Source organism: Salvelinus sp. IW2-2015, linkage group LG9 (genome assembly GCF_002910315.2).
Source record: "Salvelinus sp. IW2-2015 linkage group LG9, ASM291031v2, whole genome shotgun sequence".
Taxonomy (NCBI): domain Eukaryota; kingdom Metazoa; phylum Chordata; class Actinopteri; order Salmoniformes; family Salmonidae; genus Salvelinus; species Salvelinus sp. IW2-2015.
This window is the reverse complement of record NC_036849.1, coordinates 30,307,970-30,332,833: the sequence shown is the minus strand read 5'-3', so window position 1 is coordinate 30,332,833 and position 24,864 is coordinate 30,307,970. Positions and strand designations below refer to the sequence as shown.

The following is a 24,864-nucleotide window of genomic DNA, read 5'->3' as shown; positions in this document are numbered from 1 at the left end:
TATCGCGGCGTGTTGCGTGTATAACAAAGTAAGAGCAGTAGCGGTAGCGCAGTTGATAGTTTCTGATGTCATGCAGATCCGGAGATAAAAACCATGGCTGAGTGAGCACCATCTCCCATTTCCACCCACCCAATCATGCTCAGTTAATTGCCACTAACGTTACTCATCCAAGAGTAGTAGCTTTTAAAAGCGGCTTTTAAAGTAACACTCTCGCTCCACCCTCACTACCACTATGAACCAATACTTGTATGTACCTCCACCCTAGATCGATCGCTCTCTTTCCTTGTTGTGTTCTTTCCACCTAGCTCTGGCATCGAAAGCATCTGTATATGTCTAGACAGCTATGGTGACAACAAATGGAACCAACACAGAAAGCCTCCATTAGATACCTAAGGTCAAAATAACCATGGCTACCGCTTAATCTTTCTCATGTACACAACAGTAGCTCAATTACTTTAAAGTTTTGAAAAGTAATTTGAAAACTGATAGTATTTGAACACAGGTCTGAGTAGCTTATGTAGTAGTGTGTGTTTTAACGTACAACACCAGCTAACAGGATGTCGGTCTCTGAACGTGTTCTAGATCTGGCCCATTATTAATCACACAAAGCGTCTCAGAGTGCTGATCTAGGATCAAATTCGCCTTTTTTAGATCATAATGAATACAATTATAAGATCAGCTTTCCTACTCTGAGACGCTTTGTGGATACGCCCCTTAGGTGCTCTGAGTTGACAGATGTATTGATAAAGGCGCACTGGTTGTTACATATTCTACGGTACGACCCTTCCTCCTCTCCTGCTTTACTTTCTCTGTTGTTTAGTGCAATCACTGACAGCATGGATGTGGACAAAAGTAATTACATCTCCCAAACACATCCCTCATCCCACAAGATCACAGGAATCTAGAGGTGTGACGTGTCTTCTATTAGTGAGGACACCATTCAGCCTCGCCGTTCACGTCTTGTATTCACATGGTTGGGTGCTCTACATGCTCTATATGCACTAGCTTCATGTGTTTGTTAGCAACAGTAAGGCTTTTCCTTTTTCGTTATATCAAAATTAATAAATAGTTCATCCTTGAGTTAGAGCATCCGGCTTGATCAGCTAGCAGGGGAATGGACCAAACAGGTGGTGCAAGGGTGTCTGATCATTCTCAGGTGGTGTGTGTGTGTGTGTGGGTGTGTGTGTGTGTGGTGTGTGTGTGTGTGTGTGTGTGGTGGGGGGGGGGATTGACTCTACTGGATAAGGAGTCTGAGACACTGAATCTACTGGGTGAAGTTTGTCATGGAGCTAGTTCAAACAATAAAGAAATTACATTTCAGGGCCAGACGGTGAATGATAGGAGGGGGAGAAGGAGGGGGAATAGTTGGAAAGGGGGATAAACGAGAGAGGGAGACAATCTGAACACCACCCCTCCCTCCCCCACTTGCCATCTGATGTCGAGACTGCGTTGCTATGGGCAACGAGCAGAGTGGGAGAGGAGGATGGATTGATCCCAGCTGGTGGGAGGGAGGGAGGGCAGAGAGGAGAGCGGCTCACACAACACACATACTGAGCCAACCACAGAGAGGAGAGGAAAAGGGATAGAATATATGTTATCCGTCTTTTCCTTTTCCTGTTGAAGCAGACTAAGAGCATTGGAGATCGAGAGGGGAGCGGGACAAGCAGCCAATCGGCATTCAACGGGAAGCAAGCAACCAATGAGGAGCGAGTGGACTCGTCCCCGTAAAGCGCTGTGCTGAGCTCCGATCCCTTATAAATGAATGGAGAGGCTCTGAGGCAGCACACTGCTCTCCCACGGAGCACTAGAATCAACAACAGCAGCTTGGACGGATGCTCGCACCCAGCCATGAAGAAACGCCACAGACAAGCACATGCCGCAGACACCACAGACGACATGAATCCCCACCATCCCCCTGAGGCCTTGGCAGCCCCTCTCGCCCTCCCTTTCTCAGCCTCCGGCACACTGGCCCTCCCGCTCCCATCGCCTGCCACCCGACGCTCCATCTCTATGGGCGACTTTAGGCGGGTGACCACGGCCCTGTACGGCTCGGAGCCCCCCTCGACGGCTACCACAGCCCCCTCCTCCAAGATGGTGACCCCCAGCTCTAGCATGGAGTTTGAAGCGGCCCGTCGGCGCCTGCTAGAGATGGAAGAGCGCCAGCGGGTCATCCGGGAGATGGAGCGACGCCTGGAGGAGCTCCGGGAGGTGTTTGTGCGCTCGGAGCAGGAGGCGGTGGAGCATGGCGAGGTGTTGACCCGCATTGCCTGCGGCGCCCAGCAGGGGGAGATATACGCGGCCGAGAACAGCGAGCGGCTCAAGAAGGGGCTGCGATTCAGGAAGCACCGGCCCACCATTGTCTTCTCCTCCATGCTGGGACTCCGTACGTGTCTTCCCTGGCCCGTCAAGCTCAAATGACCCTTAGTCTACTGACTGACAACATTCCCAGACTGTTACCCCTCCTTGAGGCTACAAACACCCCCCCCCCCCCCCAGCCCTTATTGATTCCAGGAAGCTGGCCCTCTGTGGACTAAAGAGTGTATATTGTATGTCTGGGATGGTTTGGAGGCCATGGGACTCACATGGTGCATCTGTAAAACTAAAAGTTGTTGTATGAAACCATACAAACCGTACGTGTACAAAGGCAAAAACAACGAAAAATGTAATCGCTTTGATGTGGTTGGTCGGTTCTTTTTTTATTTGCTTTGTGTTGAAAGAAGTGGGAATGACAGAAGAAGAGAGTCACGGTGCAGGTATTGGTGCAGGTATTGGAGCGTGAGGTAACATGGAAACACTTCCTTTTCTCAGTACCTCTTAAGTTATGCAAAGAGAGAAGTGAGGGTTACATAACAAAGCCCGGGCTTACGGGATGGGGGAGAGCGTTGAGCAATCTGCCTTTTCAACCCACTGGAGTGAGAGAAGAGGAGCAGAGTGCAGTTGAGTTTTTTTTTTTTTGCTGCATTGTTTTGTAAAACCAGGGGGGAAAAACGGAGAAAGGGGGAGTCAGAAAGAATGGTTGGTAGAGGGCCTTGGGGGACCGCAGGGTGTCGAAGGGCAACGTGCCTTGGCATTCCCCAGCACACTCACTATATCTCCCAGCCAACTCATCTTCTGAGCTTCAAAGGTCAAACCCCCAGTGGAGTAGTAGTCTGCTCTCTCAGGACGTGAGAAACAAACCAGGTCCTTCTGGGACGCTTCCACCTGTGGCCTATTCTTTGTTGCCTGGCAACCCAGGCCTAACTCACCTTCCAGAATGTATCCGACAAAACATTGTGTCCTTGGAAAAGAAGAGGTTCAAGAACAACTTCCTTTTCTGGTGCATTTCCTTCAATTGGACCTGAGCGATGGACAATGGCGCTGTTTGCAAAACTGTGTTCGTTTGACTATGGCAGAGCTGGCCTCTCAATGCTTTTACGGTTGATGAAATGTTTGAGGATTGCGTTAGCCATGCCATGGCCAGCGAGACAAGGTAGGGTATATACTGTATAACAAGATGATAGGCTAGCTGAGAGACGGAGGGTGGATGATTTGTGCAAAAGGATGACAGTCAGTCACGTGAGAGGGAGGGGTTAAAAAAGCAAAACAGACATTTAATGTTATTGACGTTATTGCATCAAATAAAATAAAATGTGATTGGTCACATACACATGGTTAGCAGATGTGATTGGTCACATACACATGGTTAGCAGATGTGATTGGTCACATACACATGGTTAGCAGATGTTATTGCGAGTGTAGCGAAATGCTTGTGCTTCTAGTTCTGACAGTGCAGTAATATCTAACGAGTAATATCTAACAATTTCACAACAAATACCTACTACACACATCTAAGTAAAGGAATGGAATTAAGAATATATAAATATATGGATGAACAATGTCAGAGCAGGATAGACTAAGATACAGTGGAATAGTATAGAATACAGTATATACATATGAGATGAGTAATACATAGACTAAGATACAGTAGAATAGTATAGAATAAAGTATATACATATGAGTAATCAGTAATGCAAGATATGTAAACATTATTAAAGTGACTAGTGATCCATTTATTAAAGTGGCCAATGATTTCAAGTCTGTATGTTAGGCAGCAGCCTCTCTGTGTTAGTGATGGCTGTTTAACAGTCTGATGGCCTTGAGATAGAATATGTTTTTCAGTCTCTCGGTCCCAGCGTTGATGTACTTGTACTGACCTCGCCTTCTGGATGATAGCGGTGTGAACAGGCAGTGCCTCTGGGGTGGTTGTTGTCCTTGATGATTGTTTTGGCTTTCCTGTGACATCAGGTGCTGTAGGGCAGGTAGTTTGTCCCCCGGTAACAGACAATGGTCAGTTTAAATGCATGCTCTACTTTTTGATTGGATAAGCATTGGACATTTTTGCTTAGTTCATAAATTATAGTCCACTGCATAGGCTTACATATCGATTAGGGTACGTTACTGCCTGCTATTTGTAAGCTAGACAGAGACAAGAATAATTCCTATTGTATGCTTCAGACCCAAACACCTTGTATTTTTTATGTACATATATTATTAAATTATACTGGAAGTCTACAATGGTTCTTCATTAAATGCCTTATACAATGTATGTGTATATACTAGTGTGAAGATGGAGTCCTCTGTAGCTCAGTTGGTAGAGCATTATGCTTGCAGCACCAGGGTTGTGGGTTCAAATCCCACAGGGGACCAGTATGAAAAAACTACTGTCACTCTGGATAAGAGTGTCTGCTGAATGACTTAAATGTAAAATAATGAATTCATGACCATTGATCTAATGATGACAACCAGAACACCAATGGCCAGGTTGGAATACTTTGAAATTCTTGCACTATTTTCAGTGCTGTACTTTTTTGTTGTTGCGTTTTGCTATGAAATACTAAGTTTKCTAAAGCGCTCTGGACCCACATGCAGAATGAATGTATTGTTTAAATCTGTTTCTCAATAAATATTGTTCCTTTAACTTGTTAAGGGCCTGTGGTTGAAAATACTATTCTCTGTCTGGATATCTTCTCAACAAACCTTGTTTTAAAATGTGTTTAATTAAATGTATCCTCCTCCTACTCCTTACTCGGCAGAGTCAAATACAGTATCTTGGTTAGCCACATTTTCAGAGGCTTCCATGATAGACATTAGCCTGATCCACAGTCCTGACTGCTGCTGTGGTAGAACGAGGCTAGATAGGCATAGCCTGGTTCAGTCCCATATCTGTTTGTGGTGTCTTACCTTTTCTCATAGTCAATGTCAGACAGCATAAACCGATATGGGACCAGGCTATTAAAGGCATACAACTAATCCAAAACTGGCAATCAGAACTGGTTTAAAGATAGCCTAAAACAAAATCAAGCGTTCTGCATCAACCACAGGTCCAAAACAAGTTTTCTGACAATATTACTTTACTATTCTGTATATGAATGTACTTATCTTCTATTGTGTTAAATAGTTCATTTGTGATGTGAAAGTGTTTCCTTCTGTTAAAATTAACGTAAGGCTGCGTTTACACAGGCAGCCCAATTCTGATCTTTTTCTGACAATTGGTCTTTTGAACAATCAGATCAGATCTTTTGCCCATAATTCGGCTAAATATCAGAAATTGTCTGCCTGTGTAAACGCAGCCTAATAGTCCTAAAATATATTTTTAAACCGGGTTTAATCAGTTTATTTTAAATTATATATTGTCCTTCATTATTAAATTTACATGTTGACCTTACATACGTTTAGATGGATTTGAAGCTCTACTGATTAAATGTGTTCTCCTTCACTTAGATCAATTTGAAAACATGCTCATTGCTTTGAATAAGGCGTTTGCATTATAGAATGTTTTGCTCAAGTGACAAATTGCTTGTAATACATCATTTAATCATAGGCTTTAGTGCAGAGTTTAAACAAATGTACAATGTTCTATAAAGACAAGAAAAATAGGCTTTTTTTTTTTTTTTACATTGTTCAGGACAATTTGTTCTCGGTTCTGTCAGAGGGACTGGTAGTATACTGCTAGTTGGGGGAGAGAAAATTAATTAAGGCAATCTGGAATGTGGTGGAATGTGGTCTGTTTTCCCAGAGAGTGTGTGAGAATGCTTATTGCTTACCCATGCACAGTTTGACATTTAAGTCAGCTCTTACATCTGTTGGGCAAATGTCTCTCTTCTCTCTCCTCTCGCTCTCTCCTCTCTCTTTCTCTCCTCGCCCTCTCTCCTTCTCTCCTCCCTCTCTCTCCGTTGAAGTGACGCATTTGGCCTGTCACGACTGGTACAGAGGTAGTAGTCTGTCACCTTGGAGCACCAGAGCAGAAAAACAGAGCCTGCTCAGCATAACTGAAATGGCTCATGACGTAATGACATAATGAGACGATGCATGCATCCTGCAGAGAGGAAGCCAAGGGACCTGATAACAAAACACCCTAACGCTGCTGGGAGCATCAGCAGACAAACGTGACATGTGTATTCCATTCTGAATGAAGAACATCCTGGGTTTTAAGTTGAGCTTGTTACAATACCCATATTAAACTTGAGTTATAAGATGTGACGTTGCTGAACGTGACCCGTACCAAGTGTGTCGAGAGATTCCATTGACCAATAGGATGCAAGATCTTCCCTCATGRGTCCAAAAGATTGGCTTCTCCTTGGATTGTCTGATGTTCAGGATTTTGTCCTGATTCGTAATCGGTCCTAAAATTAAAGCTTTAGTTATTTGATGCACCTCACTTTGCCTGTACTGTTCACTCTGAAGAATGTTTGTATTGGTCATGATCTGAATGAGGGAGCCGTACCTTCTCCAATTGGTCTGGATGTACTGTATAATAAACATTGACAGGAAATGACATCATCACTGTGTTGGCCCCTCATTGCCCACCAATGACAGCCCAGTGAGCACAAGATGTTGAAAATATGCATATTCAACCAGAAACACATTTTCAACATATTTTGCTCAAAGAGAAACACTTTAGGCCTAATACCTGTTGGTTTAGAATTCTAGTCATGTTTGTCCCAGTTTACCATGCCTGGTTTCTCCATGATGTTGTGTATCTCCAGTCAAGAGAATCAAAAAGCATTATCTGTAATATCGTTGTGTCATTCACATGGTATATCAAAGCTATGAGACTACAAGGTAGCTATCTGACTGCAGCGTCCACATTGGCAATATGATTTGATCAAACTTCAGTATAAAATCATTATTCATCTCCATTTAGATGCTAAATAATAATAATAATAATAATAATAATAAAATAATACATTTAATTTGTATAGAGCTTTTCATTACAGAGTTCTCAAAGCTCTACTGAGGAAAAAATACAAAATACTGTATATAAAGTAAGAATAATAGGTTGCTGCTGAGGTTGGGTGATTGTGGAGGCCAGGTCATCTGATGCAGCACTCCATCACTCTCTTCCTTGGTCAAATAGCCCTTACACAGCCTGGAGGTGTGTTGGGTCATTGTCCTGTTGAAAAACGAATTATAGTCCCACTAAGCACAAACCAAATGGGATGGCGTATCACTGCAGAATGCTGTGMTAGCCATGCTGGTTAAGTATGCCGTACATTTTAAATAAATCACTGACAGTGTRACCAGCAAAGCACCATCACACCACCTCCCCCATACTTCACGATAGGAACCACACATGCGGAGATCATCCGTTCACCTACTACTATGTCTAATTTGGACTCATCAGACCAAAGGACAGATTTCCACCAGTCTAATGACCATTGTTCATGTTTCTTGACCCAAGCAAGTCTCTTCTTCTTATAGGTGTTTTTTAGTAGTGGTTTCTTAGCAGCAATTCGACCATGAAGGCCTGATTCACAGTCTCCTCTGAACAGTTGATGTTGAGATGTCTGTTACTTGAACTCTGTGAAGCATTTATTTGGGCTGCAATTTCTGAGGCTGGTAACTCTAATGAACTTATCCTCTGCAGCAGAGGTAACTCTGGGTCTTTCTTTCCTGTGGCGGTCCTCATGAGAGACAGTTTCATCATAGCGTTTGATGGTTTTTGCAACTGCACTTGAAGAAACTTTTAAAGTTCTTAATTTTCTGCATTGACTCACCTTCAAGTCTTAAACTAAATATGGACTGGTGTTTCTCTTTACTTATTTGAGCTGTTCTTGCCATAATATGGACAGGTTGAGAGAATGTCAAGAGTTTGCAAAGCTGTCGTCAAGGCAAAGGGTGGCTACTTAGAATCTGAAATATAAAATATATTTTGATGTTTAAACTTTTTTGGTTACTACATGATTCCATGTGTTAATTCATAGTTTTGATGTCTTCACTACTATTCTACACTATTATTCTACAAAATAGTACAAATTAAGAAATATCCTGGAATGAGGTGTATCCAAACTTTTGACTGGTACTATATATATTACATCGTGTTTAATGTGCTATATGATAGTCAGGATGATTGGTGATAGGACACCATCACATACAGCATGACAGCTAAGCTGCTAACATGATATACTGTATCTCTAAACACTGTACATCTTCTCCATGGCTAAGCCATGTGGCTGATGTCTGTTGCTGTTGTGGGTCCTGTGTGGTTCACCAGTTAAAACGAGAGCCACAAATTGCTGATCCAGGTTTGTCTTTTTGATCATAATAAGATTACGTGGACAGGGAGGGACCTGATCCTAGATTTTTTTTAAATTTTTAAATTTCACCTTTATTTAACCAGGTAGGCTAGTTGAGAACAAGTTCTCATTTGCAACTGCGACCTGGCCAAGATAAAGCAAAGCAGTTCGGCACACACAACAACACAGAGTTACACATGGAATAAAATCATGGAATAAAAAGTTCAGCACAATACCTGCCTACTTCCTGGATGCCTCAGCACCACCCTGACCCTCTGAGAAAAGAGTGATGTAATATCTGTCACTTACACAACCACCTGGCTGACGCTAGCCCGGGATGACGATCCAACCAGCCACCTAACGCTATCCCGGGATAACGATCCAACCAGCCAGCTGACTCTATCCCGGGATAACGATCCAACCAGCCAGCTGACTCTATCCCGGGATAACAATCCAACCAGCCACCTGACGATCCAAACCCCTCTACTGCTGCCTACTCTGAGGACCAGACTGTCCCATATACGCCTGCTCTCTTTCGTGTGTGTACATAAACACACAGTAAGAGCATTCAGTAAAAGGCTGTGATCCTGAGAGTGATCTTACTGTATAATGGTAATCCCTGTGCTAGGTGACGTGGGCTGTACTGTGTTAATCCTAGGGGATTTGGATGAGGGGTTGTAAGGTAAAGTAGGGTTGGAGGACGTGGCATTTGGTTTCAGGTTGAGGGATGTTCCKAAAATTATATTCAATTGAATTTTCTACTTCCTGGTTGCCATCTGGCAGTCCGACGGACGAATATGGGTTTGGCGAATGCCAGGAGAACTTTTCCTGCCAACTGTAAAGTTTGGTGTAGGAGGAATAATGGTCTAGGGCTGTTTTTCATGGTTTGGGCTAGGCCCCTTAGTTCCAGTGACGGGAAATCTTAATGCTACAGCATACAATGACATTCTAGACAATTCTGTGCTGTCAAGTTTGGGGAAGGCCCTTTCCTGTTTCAGAATGACAATCAAATCAAATTTATTTATATAGCCCTTCGTACATCAGCTAATATCTCGAAGTGCTGTACAGAAACCCAGCCTAAAACCCCAAACAGCAAGCAATGCAGGTGTAGAAGCACGGTGGCTAGGAAAAACTCCCTAGAAAGGCCAAAACCTAGGAAGAAACCTTGAGAGGAACCAGGCTATGAGGGGTGGCCTGATGGAGATTACAATATCCCCGTGCACAAAYCGAGGTCCATACAGAAATGGTTTGTCAAGATTGGTGTGGAAGAACTTGACTGGCATGCACAGAGCCCTGACTTCAACCACATCGAACACCTTTGGCATGAATTGGAACYCCGACTGCGAGCCAGGCCTAATCCCCAAACATCAGTGCCCGACCTCACTAATGCTCTTGTGGCTGAATAGAAGCAAGTCCCCCACAGCAATGTTCCAACATCTAGTGGAAAACCTTCCCAGAAGAGMGGAGGCTGTTATAACAGCAAATGGGTGACCAACTCCATATTAATGCCCATGAAGTTGGACGAGCWGGTGTAGTGCATCAATATGAGCMTGTGTCAGATGATGACATTTCTGATCTTTTTAGTTCCAGTATCTAATCAGAATGACTGAGATGTATTGCATGTGTTCTACACTCTCTTATCTCTTTATTTTTATGGACACCAAAGCCCATTAATATTTTACATTGTTCTCTCTCATGTATTATGTAAGAGAACAAAAGTTTAATGCATCAAAACATGTAAATAATTAAATCCATTCTGAAAGTTACTTTTCATAATACAAAATATTGAATATAGTGTAAGAAAAACCCCACAGATGTTAAAACAGTATTTAATAATCTCGTAACATGGAAAGGACAGAGAGCAAAACACATGTACTATATTACAAATACTTGGTAATAATGAAATGACAGAAATACTCCATTATACTGATGTTCTATCTTACATTGTCAGCACAGAAACCACGTGACACAAAGTCTCAACCATAGAGGCACTTATCTATATAAGGTTTAAACATGATAAAGACATGGAAGAACAATAGTAGGTGCCTTCACTTTACTCTCCATAAACTCCTATGCTGTGTTCCAATAGTATCACATAGCTTCCTTCCTTCACATCCACTGATCGGATAGCACCCAGGAAGAAAACGATTTTAAAAGTATTGGGACGCAGCCTGTGCTTGACTTGGGCAYGAGCTCACCGATGTTGAGTACAGGCATCTCAAATGTTCTACTGCTTGAGCTCCTGCTCCTCTCATAGAATATAAACAGTTTTGTGGAGCACCTGCACCTTAATATAAACAGTACCAGAACCCAAAATGAGTACCGGAACCTATTTTAGTCCAAGTTAAGTGTAGGACACAGCCCTATTCAAGCTCTCACTCCAACGTAAAGTAAAGTGTATAGGGCCACGGGGGGCTCCAGCACACCTCTCATTCCTATGTCTTAGTTTGTTTTATTGTAGTCATTAGTAGGAAACTGGGGGTTATTGCTCCTTCCACACTCAATTATTGAAAGGGATCCTACCTCAGAGCACTGGGCCAATCCAGTAGAGTGTACTGTCCTGACTGGGCACTTTAGGCCCTTGCCTAGTCTATACTGCTGGGCCCTTTGAGTGCTCGCTACGTTATACCTGACTGGCCTGCTAGTTCCATACTGACGGCCCTGCTATCATACTACTGGGCCCTGCCTAGTCCATACTGACTGGGCCCTTTGGCGCTCGCTAGTCCATACGACTAGGAGCCCTGCTAGTCCATACTGACTGGCCCTGCTGATCCATACTGACTGGCTCCGCTAGTCTATACTACTGGCTCCGCTATCTATACTGACTGGGCATTTGGCTCTGCTATCCATACTGACTGGGCTATTTGGGGCTCTGCTAGTCCATACTGACTGGTCTGCCTAGTCATACTGACTGCTATTTGGGCTCTGCTAGTCCATACTGACTGGGCTCTATTTGGGGCTCTGCTAGTCCATACTGACTGGCTATTTTGGGCCCTGCTAGTCCATAACTGACTGTATTTGGGCGCTGCTAGTCCATACTGACTGGGCTTTTGGGCCCTGCTAGTCCATACTGATGGCATTTGGGCTCTGCTAGTCCATACTGACTGGAGCCATTTGGGGCCTCTAGTCCATACTGACTCTGCTAGCCATACTCGACTGGCCCCCGCTAGTCCAGCCCCCATGCCATATTGCCCTACTGACACATAAAGAGTCTACAGAACCGACAGTGATGTTCACAAGTACTATCTAACATGGACCAGATGTGAACATAATGCATTCATTCTGATACTCAGGCATTCATTCAAACACGTGTATTAACATGACAGTATGTGAACATAATGCATTCATTCTGATACTCAGTCATTCTTCAACACTGGGTGTTATTAACGTTTCCAACATGCAACAGCTGTTTTTTTTTATTACCTTTTGTAGAACAGAGCACAACATATACTCAATGGACTGCCCTCACTTTTCAGTCTGTCCCTGGTTCCATTGACAATCATGCACTTCTCTACTTACTTGTCTAGGTATTGGCAACAGTGACTGGATCTAGAGAAAGCTAAACAAACCCTCAATAACTCCTGTCTACAGTAACTACAGGAATGCAAACAGGCGGGAAAACACCTACATGGCTGAAAAGCAACCGATACTTATCCTCTAAAAGGTTTTTTATTGTTGTCTGCCCTACTGTAGAGAGCCCTCCACACCCACTGCAGGCGTCGCTTCACTTGTGGACAGATAAACCAGTTGTATAAGACGCTTAACAGCCTGACATCCAATACTGAGTTACACTTTCTCTCAATCGCTATTAGTGGCATTTAAAGCACTTTGAAACCATATTAGGAGACAGTATTCCGCCAGAATCCTGGTGCATTAAGTAACACTAGAATATAGTTCTAGAATATAGTTCTAGAATATAGTTCTAGAATATAGTTCTAGAATGCAGTAACACGAAATGCAATGAATTAATATGCCTTTACTGCAGATTCAGAACATGAAAAATATGAATCAATATGAATGGAAGTGGTCAGATGTGAGTATGCACTAGTAAAATGTAATAACACTGTAAAGTTATGGTGCTCAAGAGACTAGGAAAACAGCTAATGTCTCAATACTAGCTTATGGTTAGCGATATGGAATCCTTCCATCACAGTTCATGGGTGTAATAATATCTATTTACAATTCTCTACAACCTTCTCTTTTCTTTACAATGTGGAAGTGTACAACTGTCCATGCCTTTTGTATGAGGCCGAGTATAGACCCAGAACCGAGAGCTACTGTATGGAAAAGGGCACTAGGCTTGGGTCATGTTCATTAGGGCAAACTAAAACGAAAAATTAGCATTTCTTATTGGATAAGTTCAGGTAGTCTTTTCCTGTTTCAGTCCATTTGCTGCCTACTGAATTACAAGCCAGCTTTGTGTATTTCACTGCGGTGACAGTCACTTCCTTTCCCCTGCCGACTGTAGGAAGACAGACTCCTCTGGAGACGGAGAAAACCAAATCACCCAGGCTCCAGCCAGGCCCCCCCAGTCAGAGCTGGAGTCTGGCCCACAACCAGCTTAGACACTGGGGTTCCGTTTCAGAGCGGCAGCCAGAGAACCCTGGAGCCCCAGGAGACAGGCTGGCAGCCACAAATGCGCTTTCAGTTCCAGGTCGTTCCAGCCCCAGACATAATGGCCACCGGTCACTGAGCAGGTATTCATTCCATCTGGCTCAGAGTCCCGACGACCGTGACTGACATGGCATGAATCTCTTAAGTCTCCTTAGTTTCCAGGAAGGCAGTGGACAATGCCGGCTATTCATCCTCTTTTCTAGGGCTCCCACAGCACACGATCTCACTCCTCCAGACTCCAGTGTTGTATGTATGTCATTGCCAGGTAATCCAATGGTATGGTTATAATCTCAGACACACGCGCATGCAGGCACGCACATACATTCTAGCTCCTCCAGTACTGCTGTCTGTATCACAGGTATTCCAGCTGTTGCTCTTATAATTTTCCCTGGGCAGAAAAGTGTGGTAAAAACATCCCTTTAATACCCTGGGCGGTAAGGTGTGGTAAAAACATCCCTTTAATACCCTGGGCAGTAAGGTGTGGTAAAAACATCCCTTTAATACCCTGGGCGGTAAGGTGTGGTAAAAACATCCCTTTAATACCCTGGGCGGTAAGGTGTGGTAAAAAACATCGCCTTAATACCCGGCGGTAGGTGTGGTAAAAATCCTTGTAATACCCTTGGGCGATAAGGTGTGGTTAAAAACATCCCTTTAAGTACCGCTGGCGATAGGGTGTAGGTAAAAACATCCCTTTACCCTTGGGCGTAGTGTGGTAAAAACACCTTAATCCCTGGCGGTAGGTGTGTTAAAAACATCCCTTTAATACCCTGGGCGGTAAGGTGTGGTAAAAACATCCCTTTAATACCCTGGGCGGTAAGGTGTGGTAAAAACATCCCTTTACAGTTGTAAAACATACAGGTATTAGAGGTCAAATTGCCGAGGGAGGCGTTTTCTCTCTCTTCTGTCGGGTTGTGAGGGTGGCATTCCTTCATGTAATATGATCTCTTTCATCCCTTCTTTCTTTATGGCGACTTCCTTAAGTGCACTGTCTGTATATACAATTACAGTTTATGGGAGTCTCTAGTCGTCAGATCACAACACATCAAAGTGGTTCAGAATATCCTATCACAAGAAATGACCAGGAAAGCGAGCAAGCATTTTTTTGTTGTCTTTGAATGAGTTGCGTTCAAGAGAGTCCATTCCAGCCTTTTTGTGTCCCAGGTAAGAGACGTAGTAAGGGTAGGGGCTAGGCTAGGGTAGGGGATAGTCTAGGGGCTTAGGGTAGGGGCTAGGGTAGGGGCTAGGCTAGGGGCTAGGGTAGGGGCTAGGCTAGACTAGGGTAGGGGCTAGGCTAGGCTAGAGGGTAGGGGCTAGGCTAGGCGCTAGGGTAGGGGCTAGGCTAGACTAGGGTAGGGGCTAGGCTAGGGTAGGTGCTAGGGCGTCCTGTGTATGACTAGTCAGTCCCCTAGTTTATGGACATAGTTCACAGGGAATGTCCCACTTCTGGATGGATAGCCCTCGATGTGGCCGACCTGGAGGTACAGAAACAATCAAGATCACTAACCGACTAGATAGAAAATACAGAGGTAATATATTTGATATAAAGGGACATTAATGAAAGGGCTATGCCTATGGATTTTGTGTTTGCGCAGAAGGAAAACCCTCCAGTTGCCTTTTTTGTAAAAATATATAGGTTAAAACATGGTTGGCTTAATACAGAAAAGCAAATAGCTCAACGTTCTGTTTTAAAGCTGTGCTTATTAAAAGTAACAACGGATTTACAGAGGTAAAAAGATAGAGGTGTAGTTCTACTCACCCACCAGTGGGGGTCCTCGGTGGCTGTGACCACGATGACCTCATCCTTGAAAAAGGCCAGCTGGTCCGAGCTGACGGCTCTGCAGTCCACCAGCGCCTTGACCCTCTTCTGGGTAGGCCTCCTCTGAGACACCTGGCGGATACACACGCTGCTCAGTCATGCTCTTGTACATACTAGTGTCCCGCTACTGTATTACAGACAACTGATCTGTACATGTAACCCATGGTTGGGCTTTATTATCCTTCAACATCACTATTCAATGTGCGCCGCATCTCAGTGCAAGAGGCGTCACTACAGTCCCTGGTTCGAATCCAGGCTGTATCACATCCGGCCGTGATTGGTAGTCCCATAGAGCGGTTGGCCCAGCGTCATCCGGGTTTGGCCGGGGTAGGCCGTCATTGTAAATAAGAATTTGTTCTTAACTGACTTGCCCAGTTAAATAAAGGTTGAAGATAAAATATTTTTAAAATTTAACAGCGTTATTGTGCCTTAAATCGACATTGAATAGTGATGTTGCAGGATAATAATGCCAACCAACTGACAATGGGTTACATGTAGCAGCTGAAGAAAATGTATTTCTATCAGAGTACCCAACAAAAATATATACATTCTTTATATTTCACGTGTCCTAAAATGCATCCCAAAAATATATTTTAAATATGTTTTTTTTCTCGTATGGGAGCATTATTTATTTAATTCCATGCTCTAACTAGCATACCATATATAGATGCCATTCTCACTCAGATACCAGTGGTTTTGTTGTCACAGAAGTTGGCAGTGTTTGAAATGATGCTCCAGTATTAGTGGTAAGGTCATGTTGCGTGTCCTACCATAGCGTTTCTGCGAGGGCGCACAGTGATAGGAGAGGAGGAGGCTGCAGGTGTGGCGCCGGGGGCGGGACCAGTAGGTACCACACTGCAGTACAGCTCCTCCTGGCTGCCCAGTGCCACACAGCTGGGTGAGGTCACAGCTGAGGTCACGGCTGAGGTCATGGCTACAGAACACTTCCCTTGTCCTCCGCTGCTGGTCCGCCGGTACGATGTTGTTTTCTCTGAGCTGGGGAGGAGGAGAGGACAGGTTGGTAAAACACAAGGACTTCACCTACTCACAGATACATAGGACACATACAGTACCTACATGGGTCCTACTGGATTTAGATAGTTTGGATTTTCCATCTGTAAATGCTATTAACAGACTGTTTGCTAATGTTTCCAGGATGGACAAAATGTGTGCACTCACTACTGCAAGTCGCTCTGGATAAGAGCATCTGCTAAATGACTAAAATGTAAATGTAAAATGTTACGGTTAAGATAAGAGTTAAGGTTAGTAGATAGTTAGTTGAAATGTTACTGATAGTCTGTAGACTGTCCAAATAAAGTGTTACCATGTCTTTTCATGTAATGTAATCCAGTATGCATGTAATGTAATCCAGTATGCGTGTAATGTAATCCAGTATGCATGTAATGTAATCCAGTATGCATATAATGTAATCCAGCATGCGTGTAATGTAATCCAGTATGCATGTAATGTAATCCAGTATGCGTGTAATGTAATCCAGTATGCATGTAATGTAATAACAGTATGCATTAATTTAATCCAGTAATGCGTATAATGTAATCCAGTATGCGTATAAGTAATCCAGTAATGCGTATAATGTATCCAGTACTGGTGTAATGTAATTCAGTATGGTTATTATCGTAGGTATTAACCCTAGCTAATTAAATTCATATGCGTGTAATGTAATCCAGTATGCATGTAATGTAATCCAGCATGCGTGTAATGTAATCCAGCATGCGTGTAATGTAATCCAGCATGCATGTAATGTAATCCAGCATGCATGTAATGTAATCCAGRATGCATGTAATGTTCACCAGTATGCATGTAATGTAATCCAGCATGCATGTAATGTAATCCAGTATGCATGTAATGTAATCCAGTATGCATGTAATTGCAAAGTTTTGTAACATTAATGATTTTTTAAATATAATTCATTATCAAACATTATTTTGCTCACTAGGAGTTTTTTTGTGGGACAGTGACAAAGTAGGTGTTCATTACTGTTAGAATGCGCTATGTGCTCAGCTTGTAGAGAATTGTTAGGCTTGAACGGCGGGCGCTGTGAGGTCATTTTACCTGGCAGTAAACTGCTGCCCGAAGGCAGTCATCTTCAGAACTGATGAATTCTCTCTCTTAACTCTAGGGTTGTTCCATTTAAACATATATGTATGTTTGACTATTCATTTCTAACAGTAAGGGAAATCAAATCATCAATACAAACATTTTACTGTGAAGACCAGAAAGGAGTCTAAAATTTGAACTAGCAGGAATACAGGGAGTCTATCCGTCATAACATTGCAAAACCACACTGATCTCCTACTTTCTCTGTCGGTTATGAAAGTATTTTAGGATTACCTGACAGGTCCTATGTGGTTCTGAGGGGAGCTGGAACTACTGTTAGACTTGGTGCTGTCTCTGTCTGAGGACCCTGACCCAGTATTGGCCTGACCCTCCCAGGCTGCGGTCTGTCTCTGTCCCCTCACCAGGATGCCCTGGCCGTGGGGTGATTTGGGTGGTCGCCCCCCCTGACCCTCCAGCATGGGGGAGGGGGGGCTGGACTGTGGGGCTGGGTTGGAGCAGCTGCACCTGTTGCTTACCCCCTCCTGGGTGGACAAGGAGATCTGGGGGTCCGAGCGACCTGGGGGTGCGGAGAGAGGGAGACAGGATCAGGTGAGTGAGAGACACATACAGCCATACAAAGGCTGTGTCAGGATCAGGAAGAAGGGGTGAGACAGCTCTCTCAGCTACGAGACTCAAACACCCACTATAAACTATACTAGACCGCTTTCCAGGGTCTTGTTCATTTAAGCACCAACCAGAAGAAAACTGACTGAAACAGAGGGGGACTACCTGGGCTATAATGTTCATGTCAATGCGTGTGTTCACCTCTCATGATGGCTTTAGCGGGCAGAGGGGGCGGGGGCATGAGGATGCCAGATGGAGCACTATTGGGAGGGTTACGGTAAAGGAAGTCCACGTTTTCGTAGGTCTTACACGCCACAGGGGCGTTGGCGAAGCTCCAACGGGAGGGCGAGGCTTTGGAGGGCAGAGGGGAGCGTAGGTTCCGGTGTAAGGGGTTCACCTGAAGAGTAGAGGAAGGGGGAGATGGTCAGTATATGATGCCAAACATGACACTGGGGTTTCATCAAAAACAACCTCTACCCCTACCCCCTACACCCTACACCCTAGGCCCTTGTGTTCTGAAATAATTGGATAAGAGTAAACAATATGGTAAAAATTCCATCTAGCTTACATCCATCCCCCATTCTTCCATCCCTCCATTCTAACACCCCCACCCCCCATTCTAACACCCCCCCCGTCATTTTCCATCCCCATTCTAATATCCACCCATTCCTAACCTCCCCATTCTTAACAACCCCCACCGCCACATTCTCAAATCCACCCATTTCTTCCCCCCATTCTAACACCACCCCATTCTACCATCCCCCTAATTGTTCCATCCCTCATTATAACATCCCCTCATTCCAGCATCCCCCATTCTAACACCCACCCCCCCCCCATTCTAACAACCCTACCCCCATTCTAAATATCCCCACCCCCATTCTAACACCCCACCCTCATTCTAATATCCCACCCCATTCTAACCCCCACACATTCTAACACCCCACCCACCATCTAACAACCCTCCCCATTCTAACATCCCCCCCCATTCTAAACCCCCACCCCATTCTAACACACCCTACCCCCATTCTAACACCTCCCCATTCTTTACACCCCCCCCCCCCCCGTTTCTAACATCCTCCCATGACTAAGTCTAAGTCATGTGATAGGATAGTGAGGGATATGAGCAGAGTGACTCAGAGGTAAAGTGTGGTTTGCACCGAGGTAAACACTGGAATAAAACTCTAGTGCAGTGTTTTTCCCAATTCCAGTCCTCCAGTAACCAGTCACATTTCTTATGTACCCCAACAGTACAACCCGGTTCAACTTGGTAACCTCAGACGCTGGTTCCAACTGTAACCCGAGACACCTGGCTCAACTTGTAACCCAGACACCCTGGTTCAACTTGTACCCCTACAGTACACCTGGCTCAACTTGTAACCCAGACACCTGGTTCAACTTGTAACCCCAACAGTACACCTGGTTCAACTTGTAACCTCAACAGTACACCTGGTTCAACTTGTAACCTCAACAGTACACCTGCTCAACTTGTAACACCAGACACCTGGTTCACCTTGTAACCCAACAGTACACCTGGTTCAACTTGTAACTCAACAGTACACTGGTTCAACTTGTAACCCAACAGTACACCTGGTTCAAATTGTAACCCCAACAGTACACCTGGTTCAACTTGTAACCCAGACACTTGGTTCAACTTGTACCAACAGTACACCTGGTTCAACTTGTAACCCCTAGCAGTACCTGGTTCAACTTGTAACCCCTAAAGTACACCTGGTTCAACTTGTAACCCCAGACACCTGGTTCAACTTGTACCCCAGACACCTGGTTCAACTTGTAACCCCAGACACCTGGTTCAACTTGTAACCCCAACAGTACACCTGGTTCAACGTGTAACCCCAGATACCTTGGTTCAACTTTGTAACACCAACAGTACACCTGGTTCAACTTGTAACCTCAACAGTAACCTGGTTCAACTTGTAACCCTCAACAGTACAACCTGGTTCAACTTGTAACCTCAACAGTACACCTGGTCAACTTGTAAACCCAACAGTACACCTGGTTCCAACTTGTACACCTCAGACACCTGGTTCAACTTGTACCCCAGACAACCTGGTTCAACTTGTAACCCCAACAGTACACCTGGTTCAACTTGTTAACCCCAGACACCTTTGTTCAACTTGTTTACCCCAGGCACCTGGTTCAACTTGTAACCTCAACACTACACCTGGTTCAACTTGTACCCCAGACACCTGGTTCAACGTGTAACCCCAGACACCTGGTTCAACTTGTACCCCAGACACTGGCTCAACTTGTAACCCCAACAGTACACCTGGTTCAACTTGTAACCCCAGACACCTGGTTTCAACTTGTAACCCAACAGTACACCTGGTTAACTTGTAACCTCAACAGTACACCTGGTTCAACTTGTAACCTCAACAGTACACCTTGGTTCAACTTGTAACCTCAACAGTACACCTGGTTCAACTTGTACTCCAACAGTACACCTGGTTCAACGTGTAACCCCAACATACACTGGTTCAATTTGGTAACCCCAGACACCTGGTTCAACTTGTAACCCCAGAACACCTGGCTCAACTTGTAACCCCAGACACCTGGCTCAACTTGTAACCCCAGACACCTGGCTCAACTTGTAACCCCAGACATCTGGTTCAACTTGTAACCCCAGACACCTGGCTCAACTTGTAACCCCAACAGTACTCCTGGTTCAACTTGTAACCCCGACACCTGGTTCAACTTGTAACTCCAGACACCTGGTTCAACTTGTAACCCAGAACCTGGTTCAACTTGTAACCCCAACAGTACACCTGGTTCAACTTGTAACCCCAGACACCTGGTTCAACTTGTACCAGACACCTGGTTCAACTTTGTAACCCCAACAGTACACTGGTTCAACTTGTAACCTCAAAGTACACCTGGTTAACTTGTAACCCCAACAGTACACCTGGTTCAACTTGTAACCCCAACAGTACACACTGGTTCAACTTGTAACCCCAACAGTACACCTGGTTCAACTTGTAACCCAGACACCTGGTTCAACTTGTACCCCAGACACCTGGCTCAACTTGTAACCCAAGTACAACTGGTTCACTTGTAACCCAGACACCTAGTTCAACTTGTAATCAGACACCTGGTTCAACTTGTAACCCCAGACACCTGGTTCAACTTGTAACCTCAACAGTACACCTGGTTCAACTTGTAACCTCAACAGTACACCCTGGTTCAACTTGTAACCCAACAACAGTACACCTGGTTCAACTTGTAACCTCAACACGTACACCTGGTTCAACTTGCAACTCAACAGTACACCTGGTTCAACTGTAACTCAAGTACACCTGGTTCAACTTGTAACCTCAACAGTACACCTGGTTCAACTTGTAATCCAGGCAACCTGGTTCAACTTGTAACCCAGACACCTGGCAACTTGTACCCAGACACTGGCTCAACTTGTAACCCCAGACACCTGGCTCAACTTGTAACCCCAGACCATCTGGTTCAACTTGTACCCAGACACCTGGCTCAACTTGTAACCCCAACAGTACCTGGTTCAACTTGTAACCCCAGACACCTGGTTCAACTTGTAACCCCAGACACCTGGTTCAACTTGTAACCTCAACAGTACACTGGTTCAACTTGTAACTCAAACAGTACATGGTTCAACTTGTAACCCAAACAGTACACCTGGTTCAACTTTGTAACTACAGTAACACTGGTTACTTGTAACTCAACAGTACACCTGGTTCAACTTGTAACCCCAACAGTACACCTGGTTCAACTTTGTAACCCAGACACCTGGTTCAACTTGTAACCCCAGACACCTGGTTCAACTTGTAACCCCAACAGTACAATGTTCAACTTGTAACCCACAGTAACACCCTGGTTCAACTTGTAACCCCGACCCCTGGTTCAACTTGTAACCCCAACAGTACACCTGGTTCAACTTGTACGCCCAACAGTACAACTGGTTCAACTTGTTAACCCCAACAGTACCCTGGTTCAACTTGTACCCCAGACAGACCTGGTTCAACTTGTAAACCCCAGACACCTGGCTCAACTTGTAACCCAACAGTACACCTGGTTCAACTTGTAACCCCAGACACCTGTTTTCAACTTGTAACTCCAGACACCTGGTTCAACTTGTAACCCAACAGAACCTGGTTCAACTTGGTTAAACCTCAACAGTACACCTGGTTCAACTTGTAACCCCAAAGTACACCTGGTTCAACTTGTAACCACACAGTACACCTGGTTTCAACTTGTAACCTCAACAGTAACCTGGTTCAACTTGTACCTCAACAGTACACCTGGTTCAACTTGTAACCTCAACAGTACACCTGGTTCAACTTGTAACCCAAGACAGCCTAACACCTGGTTCAACTTGTAACCCCTACAAGTACACCTGGTTCAACTTGTAACCTCAACAGTACACCTGGTTCAACTTGTACCTCAACAGTACACCTGGTTCAACTTGTAACTCAACAGTACACCTGGTTCAACTTGTAACCTCACAGTACACCTGGTTCAACTTGTAACCTCAACAGTACACCTGGTTCAACTTGTAACCTCAACAGTACACCTGGTTCAACTTGTAACCCCAGACACCTGGTTCAACTTGTAACCCCTACAGTCACCTGGTTCAACTTGTAACCTCAACAGTACACCTGGTTCAACTTGTAACCTCAACAGTACACACCTGGTTCAACTTGTAACTCAACAGTACCTGGTTACTGTAACCCCAGACACCTGTTCAATCAATGAGGGCTTGATTAGTTGGTGAATTGAATCAGGTGAGTTTGTACAGGGATACAATATAAATGTTCTGTTGGGGTCCTGGAGGACTGGTGACTGGTTGTTCAGTGGTTAGTGTGTGTTTACCCTCTCATCCAGGTCGTATTCAGTGTGTGTCTGTGTTGTGTTTAACCCTCTCATCCAGGTCGTATTCGGTGTGTCTGTGTGTGTTTACCCTCTCATCCAGGTCGTATTCGGTGTGTCTGTGTGTGTTTACCCTCTCATCCAGGTCGTATTCGGTGTGTCTGTGGTGTGTTTACCCTCTCATCCAGGTCGTATTCCAGTGTGTCTGGTGTGTGTTTACCCTCTCATCCAGGTCGTATTCAGTGTGTCTGTGGTGTTTTTACCCTCTCATCCAGGTCGTATTCAGTGTGTCTGTGTGTGTTTACCCTCTCATCCAGGTCGTATTCAGTGTGTCTGTGTGTTGTTTTACCCTCTCATCCAGGTCGTATTCAGTGTGTCTGTGTGTTTGTTTAACCCTCTCATCCAGGTCGTATTCGGTGTGGTCTGTGTGTGTTAACCCTCTCATCCAGGTCGTATTCGGTGTGTCTGTGTGTGTGTTCTGTGTGTGTTACCTCTCATCTAGGTCGTATTCGGTGTGGTTGTCTGGTGTGTGTTAACCCTCTCATCCAGGTCGTATTCGGTGTGTGTCTGTTTGTTCCTGTGTGTGTTTTACCCTCTCATCCAGGTCGTATTCAGTGTGTGTGTTCCTGTGGGTGTTTACCCTCTCATCCAGGTCGTATTCAGTGTGTGTTGTGTTCCTGCGGGTGTTTTTACCCTCTCATCCAGGTCATCTTCGCTGTCGTACAGGTCCTGGCTCTGTGTCTCCCACATGTACTCCACATGGATCTGACTGTTGAACTTCCCACTTGGGCCAGCTCTAGCTAAACACACACACACACAACACCACACACACACACACACACACACACACACACAACACACCCACACACACACACACACACACACACACACACACACACACACACACACACACACACACACACAGGAACAAAAACACACACAGGAAAAAAACACACACACACAGGAACAAAAACACCCACAGGTCAGCTACAAATCCATATTTTGCTCAGATTACAAACATAGCATAGCTAGTCAAGTCATTGCTCCTACCAGTACTTTAAATACTCAAGTATCACCCAGAATAAAATAGTATATTCAAGCCTTGGAACACTGTTAAAACCACTGAAAATTAGTGCTAGAAACCAGAACCAAATCTTACATGTGCTGGCCAGTGACTTAATTATGCTAACATTTTATTAAAGTGCAATTCCACCACTTCTCAACCTCATTGTCATCATCTCCAGCACAATGCCAGTGTCTACATATGTGAAAACGGCGCTTAAAAAATATAAAGTTAAAAAGGTCTACCCGATGACATCATCTAAAGTTAAAACGTTTTTTAAAAACAATGTTTTCAAACAAGAAAATACCCCTCTGTCTAGAAAATCACTGTTTTCTTACTTTAATATTACCCTGCGATGTCACAGAAGCATTTATTTATTTATTTACTTTATTTTAATTTATTTTTTTACCACAGATCATAGAAACACGCTGTTTTCACACATGTAGACACTGGTATGGTGCTGGAGATCGTGAATATGTAGACTCTTGGTATGGGTGCCTGGTGAATATGTAGACTCTGGTATGGTGCTGGAGATGGTGAAATGTAGACACTGGTATGGTGCTGGAGATGGTGAATATGTAGACTTGGTATGGTGCTGGAGATGGTGAATATGTAGACTCTGGTATGGTGCTGGAGATGGTGAATATGTAGACTCTGGTATGGTGCTGGAGATGGTGAATATGTAGACTCTGGTAATGGTGCCTGGAGATGGTGAATATGTAGAACTGGTATGGTGCTGGAGATGGTGAATATGTAGACTCTGGTATGGTGCGGAGATGGTGAATATGTAGACACTGGTATGGTGCTGGAGAGTGGTGAATATGTAGACCTGGTATGGTGCTGGAGATGGTGAATATGTAGAACTCTGGATGGTGCTGGAGATGGTGAATATGTAGACTTGGTATGGTGCTGGATGGTGATATAGTAGACACTGGTATGGTGCTGGAGATGGTGAATATGTAGATCACTGGTATGGTGCTGGAGATGGTGAATATGTAGACTCTCTGGTATGGTGCTGGAGTTGGTGAATATGTAGACACTGGTATGGTGGCTGGAGATGGTGAATATGTAGACTCTGGTATGGTGCTGGAGATGGTGAATATGTAGACTCTGGTATGGTGCTGGAGATTGGTGAATATTGTAGACACTGGTATGGTGCTGGAGATGGTGAATATGTAGACACTGGTATGGTGCTGGAGATGGTGAATATGTAGACTCTGGTATGGTGCTGGAGATGGTGAATATGTAGACACTGGTATGGTGCTGGAGATGGTGAATATGTAGAA

General features: G+C 44.4%; 2 protein-coding genes across 2 annotated transcripts in view; one reads left to right on the top strand and one right to left on the bottom strand.

Moving 5' to 3' along the window:
* Nucleotides 1-1,445: 1,445 nt before the first annotated feature.
* Nucleotides 1,446-6,819, top strand: LOC139028255 (TMF-regulated nuclear protein 1-like). The gene has a single exon (XM_070445257.1). It carries the CDS (start codon nt 1,759-1,761, stop codon nt 2,416-2,418), a length of 660 nt encoding a protein of 219 aa, XP_070301358.1. The 5' UTR covers nt 1,446-1,758; the 3' UTR covers nt 2,419-6,819.
* A 7,091-nt stretch (nt 6,820-13,910) lies between these two features.
* Nucleotides 13,911-24,864, bottom strand: part of LOC111968391 (arf-GAP with SH3 domain, ANK repeat and PH domain-containing protein 3-like) — a 78,335-nt gene continuing 67,381 nt past the window's right edge. The window contains exons 23-28 of the mRNA XM_070445066.1: nt 23,209-23,299; nt 17,869-18,064; nt 17,338-17,620; nt 15,756-15,981; nt 14,926-15,057; nt 13,911-14,641 (exon numbers count right to left, since the gene is read on the bottom strand). Coding sequence (XP_070301167.1) covers nt 14,567-14,641; nt 14,926-15,057; nt 15,756-15,981; nt 17,338-17,620; nt 17,869-18,064; nt 23,209-23,299 — 1,003 coding nt within the window. The 3' untranslated portion in view covers nt 13,911-14,566. The remainder of the gene's footprint in view (nt 14,642-14,925; nt 15,058-15,755; nt 15,982-17,337; nt 17,621-17,868; nt 18,065-23,208; nt 23,300-24,864) is intronic.